Source organism: Triticum urartu, chromosome 7A (genome assembly GCF_056163025.1).
Source record: "Triticum urartu cultivar PI428250 chromosome 7A, HENAU_Tu73, whole genome shotgun sequence".
Classification (NCBI taxonomy): domain Eukaryota; kingdom Viridiplantae; phylum Streptophyta; class Magnoliopsida; order Poales; family Poaceae; genus Triticum; species Triticum urartu.
Window position 1 is genome coordinate 118,789,133 of NC_141879.1, and position 11,707 is coordinate 118,800,839.

The 11,707-nt window shown below is 49.3% G+C and overlaps 2 protein-coding genes across 2 annotated transcripts; one reads left to right on the top strand and one right to left on the bottom strand.

Moving 5' to 3' along the window:
* Window positions 1-464: 464 nt before the first annotated feature.
* Window positions 465-1,534, bottom strand: LOC147958424 (BTB/POZ and MATH domain-containing protein 2-like). Its single transcript, XM_087532125.1, has one exon. It carries the CDS (start codon window positions 1,532-1,534, stop codon window positions 659-661), a length of 876 nt encoding a protein of 291 aa, XP_087388251.1. The 3' UTR covers window positions 465-658.
* Window positions 1,535-9,324: 7,790 nt separating this feature from the next.
* On the top strand, window positions 9,325-11,063 carry LOC147958425 (exocyst complex component EXO70B2-like). Its single transcript, XM_087537120.1, has one exon. It carries the CDS (start codon window positions 9,454-9,456, stop codon window positions 10,906-10,908), a length of 1,455 nt encoding a protein of 484 aa, XP_087393246.1. The 5' UTR covers window positions 9,325-9,453; the 3' UTR covers window positions 10,909-11,063.
* Window positions 11,064-11,707: the final 644 nt, after the last annotated feature.

Consider the following 11,707-nt stretch of genomic DNA (forward strand, 5'->3'; position numbering starts at 1 on the left):
TCATTGTAATGAAACATCAATTTTCAAGAAAACATATGACAATATCAACATGATTTTACCATAGCAACATTATTATGTTCGAGAGTGTTTTTATCGTGGTGGTGAGACCATAATAGCTATACTTGTTAATGTAAAAGATCCAGGTATCATATTCAACGAAGTTTAGACACAACAAATGGATTTTCCATAGAACAATATCTTTAATACAATTAGGGAGAAGATAAATTGGTATGCAGCTGGATAAATCATATATTCAGGTTGTCAACGGATTCAAATAGCCGGTCACAAATAGGAAAACAGGTCTAAATAATGAATATATTGAACTTTTGATGAGCTAACTCAAGAAGAATATAGCATTGTAAGTTTGTAACTCACATAGCTTCATAAATAATTAGCTAGGCTCTCTAAGATTCATGTAATTGTTGCCCACAAAAAAAGATTCATGTAACAGCAAGTAGTCCATCTATGTTGTGCGAAGCTTACTAGACCTCTCCAATACATCCACCAAGAGATAAGGGCAATTTCTTTTGAGATCTCCATAACCAGGGCTTGCCACCACAGCATCCATATCCTATGAAGTGGACATAAATTCAATGCAAGCATCCTTAAGCCCGTCGCAGTGATGTTGATCAGCCAAGCCCAACGTGGTTACCACGGTCTACACGTTAATATCCTCGCAAAGGAGGCTTTGACATAACAGCTTTAGCCTCTCCATGGCATATCGATCCACAGCCATGAGCAAGTGCCGAGCCATTTCAATATGACCTTCCCAATCAAGATCATCAAAAGCAGCTAGCAATGCATCATTATAGATGAAATAGAGGAGTGCCTTGAAGACATCAGGCTGCATCTCTTTGATGGTTATGAGCTGTGCCCTCGTCTCTCTCATCGGCCCATAGAGCTCCGCTTCAAACACAAGCGACCGCATGGCGAGGATGGTCTTGTGTGCCATGAAAGTCTCTCCTGCTACACTGAATGTGACATCTGCCTTCTCCTTTGCTTCTAAAAGCCTGCCGAGATGCGATATGATGTCCGAAGGCGGCACCTCGATTCTAGGGGGTGGTTTTATTTCAGAGACCCGAGGTTCTTTGATGACTGTGATGGCGCAGTTGATCTTGAGGCCGTCTTCGTGAAGGTACACCGATGCTTCGAACTCGCCCCTTTTTATGAAATGAGTGCCGATGGGTGGAGCAAACCCGCTCTCCATGTTTTGGCAGAACATCCTCGGCTCTGTCTTGTGCACGAAACACAGCAACCCTTCGCCGTCGACCAGCCTGAGGTCGCAGGATGCATGCACCCTGGCGTCCTTGCTCAACAGCTCTAGGTAAATTGCCATGTGATCTTCGTTGTGTTGCCCATCACCATCAGGATAGAAGCGGATTTCCCACTCATGGCCCCCGACGGAAAAGGAGCCGGACCAGTTGACCTTGCCGATGCCCATGCCCTTGTGATGGCTGTACCCGCAGATCTCGAACACGTAACTGTCCTGCACTTTCACCGGTGTGCACCTCGACACCGTTTGCGTGGCCGGCATTATGCGGGGTGTGGACGGACGAGCAGGATCGCCGCCGACGGAAGAACCGCCACCGTCAGCCACGGCGGCGGTAGGAGTTTTGAACTGCGTGCCCTAACTCAGCGCATACGCACGATTCAGATGGTGAAGAAATTTGAACGCATTGGCAAGTGCATATGTGAAAAATGGACGGGCAAAGAAGAATGGAAAACTAGATGGTGGAAGAAACCCAACCTTGAGATGATCGGAGAAGTAGGCGGCGACGAAGAAGACCAGAGGAAATCTTAAGGTGAGGAGACGCAGACCTCGTGGGACGTGGGTCTTTTGTTGCTTCGTATCGGACTGTTCTCACACGGTAGTTATCGGACTGTGCTGCACTAATTACGTGCTTCCCCCATAACTGCTCCCGATGAAGCACGTTTGACATCCCATAAAAAACTCTCAAATCTTTCGTCCTCGATTCCATGTATGCCACTGGTTCAAACAAACAAGGAAATGTTTTTGACCTGAAAATGGCGTACTCCTAATTGTTTTTGACCATTCATTTTGGATTAGGTTCTCTACATTATTGGAAGCAGTTCTCCGCGTTGCTGTTGGATTTTTACTGAATTTTTGCTACCTTTATTACATGCGCTTGTGTGTAAGGATTGTAAGAAGCTTCGAAAGTACTCCCTCCGTTCGTGTATTTGTTTTTTGACAAAATTCTAAAATATAAGATGCATTTATTCTAATTTTTCAGAATTTCCTTGTTGGTCTTTCAAAAAAAATGAAAGTATCTCTGTCGTGATTGTTTGTATCTCCCAATGTAGCAAAAGAAGGAAAGTATCTCTCTATCGATTGCATGCATCTCTTATTTTTCCCGGGCTAACTGATTTACTTACCACTAATCAACAAATTTGCCAAGGGTAATTTTTTCCTAATTTGTCAATAATTATGTGTCTTGGTCACCGTATCGAAAATAATACACTTTACATAAAGGAACATAGTGAGTATGTAGCATACTGCTAGCATCACTTACAGATGGTTTGAAAAATCGATACATGGAGTAGTAATGATTTATTTAATTATTGTGAAAAAGGACCAGATCTATTATCAAGATTCATAAAAAGTACAAAGCATTCTAAACATAATAAATATTACATCGAGAACTCTGCACCGTCAAACAACCACTACTACCATCAGAACAAGTTACTGACGCGTCATTGTCACTGCTTCCCTACCGAAGCGGGCTTGACCTTCTCGGTGACATCTAGGAAGTCTTCGTGCAGGTGCCCCTAAGGACCAGCACCCCAGAGCCGTAGTCGTCACCATTAAACCCTTTTAATAGGTTTGAAGAAGCTGGCACAAAATCTCGCCGGCACACACGCACGGCGAGAAACCCTTACCTCGCCGTCCCAAGGAGAGGGCAGGAATATACGCCGGAGCTCTGTTGACTCCGTTCTAACGGACGGACTCGAGGAGGATCATAGCCCGGAAGACCAACACGAAGATTAGACGCCGGCGTACGCCAGAACGCTGCCCTGCGGGAAAAAACCTAAGGAAAGGTGGATCCATGGACTCGTCGACGAAACTTGGAGGGGATGAGAGCCCTATCCATTACAGATGGGAGAGAGAAAGAGAAACCCTAACGAACGGTCCTAGCAGGCCAGATTTTTGTAGGCTTGACCAGCGTTTTGAGATATTATGTTGATACAAAAAGTCCCCAACCGCTCACAAGCTCAAATGAGCTCCCCATGAACGGTAAAAATGGAAGAAAATTTGGGAAAAAAATCCTGAATTCTCTTTGTGGCAAACTTTAACAAATGTTTTGAGAGCTTGCAACTTTTCAGTTTGAAATGACGTTCGTGAAAGTTACGGCAAAAGAATCAACACTCCAAAATGCTTTTGAAAATGGCATTTTTGGAGCATCGTTTTTTGCTTTCGCCGCGACTTCCATGAATGTGATTTCATTATGAAATTGTGCAGGCACTACGAACATTTGTCAATGTTCCACACACAAAAAAAATCAGAGTTTTAAGAAAAAATATTTTTATCGATGTTACTGTTCATCCGAGCTCATTTGAGCTCAAGAATAGCCATGTACCGTTGATACGGCGTAGCAAGCAGTCTCTGCTCCTTTATACATGCCGAGAAGGAGAAGCAGCTATGGTTCGATTTAGTGCCTGTTCGGCAACTCTCTGGCTCCACAGCTCCTGAAGCGGCCGGAGGGGAGCGGTCTGCCGTGTATTTTCTCGGAGTTGCGAAAGTGGTGCTCCGTCGGCTCCCGTAGTCTACGGAGTTGGACAATTCCCGAACAGGGTCTTAGTCATTACGTTCGCAAAGGAGAGGATGGAGTGGAAGAGATGGCCGGTGATTCATCAAAGTTTAAATTATAGTAATATATTACCCGCATTTCTCCGTCAATTTTTAGGCCTGGACATGACGCCTGTCAAATCCCGAAGAGGCCAAAGACTTTCAGGTCAATGCTTCACCTGGCAATCAGGTGCCACCTCAGCACACGTAACGAATCAAAGTCCTTCGTGAAAAGAGAACTAAAACCAAAATTGGTGTCCAAAAGTCCACTATGAATTTCGGAATGAAGCATCCATGACCGTGTGTGGCATGCATTATTGCGTTAAGTACGACGCATATATGACGTAGACACGCGTTGATATGCAAATCGAGCAACACTGCAAACCCGGGTGACTGCATCAGAAACAACGTAGTACTGCCACACGAACCTCACATAGCTTTAAACTAACAAATCCTCCAGCTTTCTTTCTCCTCTCCTATGATTCCTCCTCTTATAAAGTTGACTTACCTAAATTGTAAAGTCTATCAACATAGGTAAACGTTTGCAGCCAGCAAAGCGGCCCAAACTTGGGCTGGTCCCTTCGCTAGCCACGCGCGCACTGCAGGGTACACGCGTCAGACCAGCTCATCGCCCATCGCTCTTCTCTTCTCTTATCTCTTCAGGACGAACCAGATCCACTCATTCTTCCTCGCCACGAACACCATCTCTTCCGCACACAAGCTGCGCTCCCCCGCCTTCCCCTTTCCCCCACTTCCTTCATCTCTGCTTGCCCTCTACCACCGGTGACAGGCGGTGCCGGCCGGCCATGGCTGCCGCCCTATTTTCTTCTTCTTCTATCCTACTATGGCTGCGTCCACCACCACCTCCTCTTTCCTCTTTGACGAAGGGAAACACGACTTCGGCGAGCTGCGCCCGTTGTAGCAGCGAGATACGCGCACGACCACGGTGAGTTGCACCTGTGGCAATGGCGAGCTAGAACCGCTTTGTGGGATGCTGCAATGGCGCACTCGACGAGCTAGAATAGGTAGTCGTCCCCACGCCATGAACCGGCATGTCGTGCTGCAACCGGCCATGGAGGAGCTGTAAACGCCAGCGTGGCGTGCTACAACCTGCGTTGAGAATTGCTACCACGAGCATGCGGTGCATGAGCATGGATCAAGGATGCTGGAACCAACAATCTTTTTTGCTGGAACCAGCCATTTTTTTGCTGGAACCGGCCTTTCTTCCTCAGCTGCAACGGGCTCGAGAAGCAATATGCTACAACCAGTGATTCAGTTTGCTGGAACCCAATGCTTTTTTTGTTGGAACCAAATTTCTTCAGGAGTTGCAGTGACGAGGAACGTTTTGATTTTTTGTTGCATTTGTGTTTTTTGCTGGAACCAGCTCTTGAATTTGCTGGAACCAGCTTTTGGTTTTGCTGGAACCGCCTGAAGTAGAGTTGGAATCATTCTTTTTTTTGCAATTGATTTTTGTTGCAATCATCCAGCCGGCGAGCGGCCTCGGCGAGCCGACGAGCCGGCTGGAAACAAAGACATTTTTTGCTACAATCATATTTTGATTTTGCTAGAACCGAAGATAATTTTTACTACATCCACTAGGCGGTGATGGCTTTCTTTTTGCTGCAACCGTCTCGGATTTTTGCTACTATATGAGTTGCCATTTTGCTACTACCAGAGTCTTGCTCAAAGCATCAGGAGTTTTTGCTACCACCCCTTTTGTTTTTGTTTTGATTTTGCTGGAACCAGCCTAAAAATTGCTCCAACCGTCATTCGATTTTGTTGGAACCGGCATTTTTTGCTTTGCCGGTGGCAGTGAAGGCGGGTGGCATTTTTCTTTGCCAGCAGCGGCTAGGCTGTGAGCGCCGGCGGCGAGCAAAAGCAATGAGGGTCCAAAGGAGGGCAGCGGGGGCTAGCGTGCGGGATCCTGCGAGCTGCGGCGACGCTCGCTTTTTCCTCCCCTTTTTTCCCTGTGCGGAGGATGACGAAAGGGGATGCGGGACAGATCAGACGGTCTCGCACGTCCAGATCGAGTGGCTCGGGTTGGACCGGCCGAAACTCGCGCCGGTGCGCCGGCGCAGAGTACTGCCCATCAACTTACGCGTATAGCTATTGTGTTTAAACTAAGCACCGTCTTCTTCGCTTTTTTTTCTTCGAACAAGCCGCTGCTATCGTTCTGAGCTCCCGCCATCACCTCGGCTTTTTTTTGAGACAATCACACAAAGCTTTATTCATCCGTCACAATGTTTACAGGGATGAAGTTAAGATCACCGGGCTGACCTAACCAAGCATGGCGGCCAGCCCCCAAAGAAAGTACGTGCTTTGCAAGATTGTGTGCTTCGGTATTCGAAGTTCTATTTTTGTGCTTAAAAGTAGCATGTAGAAAAGCAGAAGAGCGGTCCTTTATCTCATGTAGGATTGCGCTGTAGACTAAAGATGATCCCTTGTTGATGGCTTCCACAACTTCCAAACAATCAGAAGCAATTAAAATCTGTTGAAGATAGAGGTCCTCCGCCAAGGCTAAGGCTTCTCTGGTAGCAAGCGCCTCGAGGGTGGCAGGGTCGCTGATATTGTTGAAATATACTGTCGAGGCTCCCTGAAACAGGCCCTCCCCACTCCTGCAAATCGCTGCAACCGCTCCATACCTGCCATGTCGCGACACTGCTGCATCAACATTGATTTTGAACATCCCGTCCGGTGGCGGAATCCAGTGCCAAGGACTAGTAACTAATCTTGGGGGCTTGATTGCACTAGCTGGTTGTAGTACCTTAATCTCCGAAAGGTATGAGGCAACAAAACCATGGATGGAATAAGGACTCTGAAATATTGATTCGTGTATCGCCTTCCTCCGAGCACTCCAGATTGCCCACAGAGTTACTACCATAGTAGTGAACTCATCCCCTGACATACTATCATGCATGATAAACAACCAAGACTTCGCATCAGATTCTTCGGTACATAACATGTGCTGCACCATCTCTTCTTTTGCTAGGGCCCAAACACATCTAGACATGTTGCATTGCATCAAAGAATGGCGCCAGCTATCTTCAGCCCCACACATACTACACACACTAGTAGTGGCCATATTCCTGTGGTTCAAAAGGTCTCCAGTCGGCAACGATTGTTTCGCCAACCTCCAAAGAAAAACTTTCAGTTTTGAAGGAACACGTAGATGCCAAAGCGAGGACCAAGCTTTCCCTTCTGCATCGGTACTAGACCTCCCTGCATTTTCTTCTAGCCAGCCTTCTCTGGACAACTTTGTATTGATTATCATACGGTAACAGGACCGAACTGAAAAGATCCCTCTTCTGTCCTCATGCCGAGCCCAAAAATCCTCAATCTGCCGGGTACATAGTGGAATTTGCAGGATCAACTCAGCATCATATGCTGTAAATACCGAGCGGACTAGCTCGACATTCCATGTTGTCGTTGTGGCATCAATGAGCTCCGAGACCATCGTCGGTGGTTCCTGAATTAGCGACTGAATCGGCCGCTTCAAACCTGTCCTCGGTATCCAGTTTGTTGTCCACACATTTGTAGATTTACCATCTCCAATCCTCCTGATCAGCCCCTGCCTGAGGATCTCTCTGCCATCAAGAAGTGATCGCCAAATCCGTGAAGGATGAGGCCCAAGTTCAGCATCCAAAAACGAGCAAAAAGGGAAGTAGACTGCCTTGAGAATTCTTGAGCTAAGCGTTAACGGATCTTCTAACATCCTCCAAGCTTGGCGGGAGAGCAATGCTAGGTTGAATGCCTCTATATCTCTGAATCCCATGCCCCCAAGACTTTTCGGTATTGTCATCTCTTCCCACGATACCCAGCTGGGTTTCCGTTTTCCACGCTTACTACCCCACCAAAACTGACGGATGATCGAAGTAATGCTGTCACATAGGCCCCTCGGCAGTCTGAAACAAGCCATAGAGAAAACAGGGATAGCTTGAGCTACACTCTTAATCAAGACTTCTTTTCCTGCCACTGATAATAACTTCTCCATCCACCCTCTAACTTTCTCCCAAACTCTGTCCCTGAGATATCTGAAAGTTCCACTTACTGATTGGCCAACATCTATAGGCAGTCCTAGATATTTGTCACTGAGGGATTCATTGTGTACATTCAAGGAGTTCATAATACCTTCTTTCATTACTTGAGGACAGCCCGTGCTAAAAAATATTGATGATTTCTCATTATTGATTCTCTGCCCCGAGGCGGCACAATAGACATTAAGCAGGTTTGATACTTCATTAGCACCCTCAATACTCGATTTGAAGAGCAACAGGCTGTCATCTGCGAACAAAAGATGGTTTACTGCCGGAGCCGTAGGTGCCACCTTAATGCCTTGAAGAGCTGATGACTGAGAACGAGATTTCAAAAGGCACGAAAGGCCCTCTGCTGCAATCAAAAAGAGATAAGGGGAAATGGGATCTCCCTGTCTAATACCTCTCGTGGGTTTAAACTGTTGTAGCCTCTCTCCATTAAATAAGACAGAGAAAGATACGGAGTTAATCATACCCATCACCGTGTTGATCCATGACTGATCAAAACCCAGCTTAACCATTACTGACTGCAAATATGGCCACTCCAACCTATCATAGGCCTTCATCATATCAAGCTTAAGTGCACAGAAACTATTGCTCTTCGACCTATTCCTCTTCATAAAGTGAAGGCACTCATAAGCGCATATGATGTTGTCGGTGATGAGCCTTCCCGGCACAAAGGGCGATTGTTCCTGGGAGATAATACCAGGCAGAATCTGTTTCAGTCTGTTTGCTATCACCTTAGAAGCTATTTTGTAAAGGACATTGCACAAGCTTATTGGCCTGAACTGAGACATCATTGTCGGGCTAGCTATTTTGGGGATGAGGACTAATACAGTCTCATTAATTGCTTCAACACTCTCCTCCCCCTTGACAATCCGTAGTACAACATTAGTTACTTCCTCTCCACACAGGTCCCAGTGCCTCTGGTAAAAATGAGCAGGAAATCCGTCAGGCCCCTGTGCCTTTGTCCGGAACATCTGGTAAAGAGCAATTTTCACCTCTTCGCGAGTGTAGGGAGCACACAAGACTGCATTCATCTCTGGAGTTACCTTTGAAGGTACATGGTTTGTCACCTCTTCTATGCCCTGAACCCCTTCAGTGGTATAAAGATTTTCATAAAACTCTTGTACCAAAGCCTTAAGCTGCGTTGGTTCACTCACCTGCACCCCCAAGGCATTAGAAAGGGCTTTTATCATGTTCTTTCTCCTCCTCAGACTGGCCCTCATGTGGAAAAATCTGGTGTTCCTGTCCCCTGCGGTTAACCACTCTACCCTGGCCCTCTGCCTCCACATGAGCTCCTCGCGGTAGTACAATTCGACCAAGTTCTCATTCATCTTCAGCTCTCGGTGGCTCGGTCTGTCACGCAAAGGATCATTCCTCGGTCTGCCATCACCTCGGCTGATCCGGGGGTTCAGAGATGTCCACATCAGCAGGCCGGGAGAACCTCTCCAGCCCGGTCCCAGACCGTCCCGGCACGCGTGCGTTCTTGTCGACGCTAGCCACAATTTTTCCCCAGCGCTACTCTCACTACTTCTGCTACGCTTGGACTTCCCCTCCAAAAAAGGAAAATGCTACGCTAGGATTCCATTGACTGACCTGACCACAGCAGCCGCCATGCATGGGCACCACGAGATCAGCTCCAGCAGCGGAGGCAGCAGCCCGACCTCCCTCTCCGACCCCTCCATCGACAGCGACGACGGCTCCGCCACCACCGACGAGTACTGCCCCGACGACCCGCGCGAGTTCCGGCGCCACGTCTCTTTTTTCTCCCCGTCTGTGCTCGCCGAGGTCGACCCCAGCAGCTTCCGTCCGATCTCCTCGTCCTCCTCCTGCGTCCTGGCCGACGTCGACAAGCACCTGCAGCGCATGGTCCTCCTCCTCCCAGCCTTCTCCGCCGCCGCCACCGCTCCGCGTGCCGACGCGCTGCGTCAATGGCTTGCCGGCTTTGACGTCGGCTGGGTGCTGGACATGGACGACCGCCGAAGCCTCCCGCGGCGGGAGGTCGGGAGGAGGGTCAGGGCGTGGGCGCAGGCGCTCGGCACCATGGAACGCGTTTTCCGCCACCGGCACCGGAAGGTCCGCAACCCGGTCAACGACGCAGCGGCGGGGGAGCTGGCGGCGCTGGGGCAGCTCGCGGCCGAAAGCGCCGGCGCGATGCTGAGGCTGGCTGGTTCCGTCGTCGCGCTTGGGAGCTCCCCGTCGAAGCTGCTGGCGGCGCTCGACGTGCACTCCCCGGTCTCGGTGGCCTACCCCGGCCTCGCCAGGATGTTCTCGTGGCCCCCCTACCACCCCGTCACGGCCGCGTCCGACGCCGCGCTGGCCGGCCTGGTGGACGCGTCCCGGCGCTGCGTGCGCGACCTCAGGGCGTTCATACGCGCGCCCCAGTACCCGTGGCGGATGCCGCAGGGCGGCGAGGTGCACCCGTGCGTCGGCTTCTGGATGGGCTACTTCCGCTGCATGCTGCGCAACCGCGTGTCCCTCTACTTCGTCCTCGCCGCCGGCAACGGCGACGCCGACACCGACTCGCCGCCAACGACGCCGCTCGCGCCCCACGAGAGCGGCCTGGTGACGGAGCTGATCTCGTGCCTAGAGGCCGTGCTGGAGGAGCAGTCCGCCGCGCTCGCGTTCCCAGGGCTGAGGCATATCTTCATGCTGAACAACACGAGCGCCATCCTGCGCCGCGCCGTGCGCTCCGACCTCAGCATGCTCCTGCCGCCCAGCTGGGTGCTCGTCCGCGAGGAGCGCATGGAGGGTTACATCAAAGCTTACCTGCAGGTTTCCTGGGGGACCGTCGTGTCGCGCCTTGACGGGAAGCCAGGAGCCCTGAACGCCCTCCGGCGACGGAACCCGCTGAGCGCATTTTACCTGGCGTTGGAGAACGCGTGCAGCATGCAGAGAGGCTGGAAGGTGCCCAGCCCAGCGCTGCGGGCCGCCCTCCGGAGTACCGTGTCGGGGAATGTCGTGCCGGCATACCGTCGGTACCTCGACGACCACCCGGAGGTTGAGGTGCCAGCAGGGCGCACCGCGGAGGAGCTGGAGAATCAGTTGTCGGAGCTGTTCGAAGGCTAGTAGACTGAAAGCTTCGCACTGCATGTTGTATCTGAAATTCTGAGCCAGAGACCAGCTTGTGCTGGCGCCTATCCACTTGCAGCTGGATTCAGAAACTCTCAATGTACTACGTAGAAGCATTCAGTTTTGCAGCAAAGATAGATGGTTAAACACTACCAATACACAAACACCTGAATCCCCAAAACCGCTGCAACACCCATCGTATGCTGACATTTAAGAGAGAGAGAAACAGATTCAGTACCAACAAATGGCAGAAGTCTTTCTATTGACAAACAACTGAATACAGAGCGATCAATGCTGAAAACAGAACCTGCAGGTTTGCATTGTTGACTAGAAAGTGAAAAGAAGGCATTTACATGGCTTCCCTTCCATGCTGGTGAACTACAGATCTTTGAACAACCTCACCTTCTAAGTTTATCAACAGGGTTTCCTGACAAGTTCACAAAAAATGGCAGAAGTCTTTCTATTGACAAACAACTGAATACAGAGCGATCAATGCTGAAAACAGAACCTGCAGGTTTGCATTGTTGACTAGAAAGTGAAAAGAAGGCGTTTACATGGCTTCCCTTCCATGCTGGTGAACTACAGATCTTTGAACAACCTCACCTTCTAAGTTTATCAACGGGGTTTCCTGACAAGTTCACAAAAAAAAGCTACATGCAAATCCTAGTGTTTCAATCTGATATACAGGAAAGAAAAGAAAAAAGGAGCAACTTTCAGCCTAAACTCACCATCTCTAGAGGGCTGACGCTATGCAAGAAGAAACCATCTAAATCTGTTTGATCTCCAGGGATGGGGT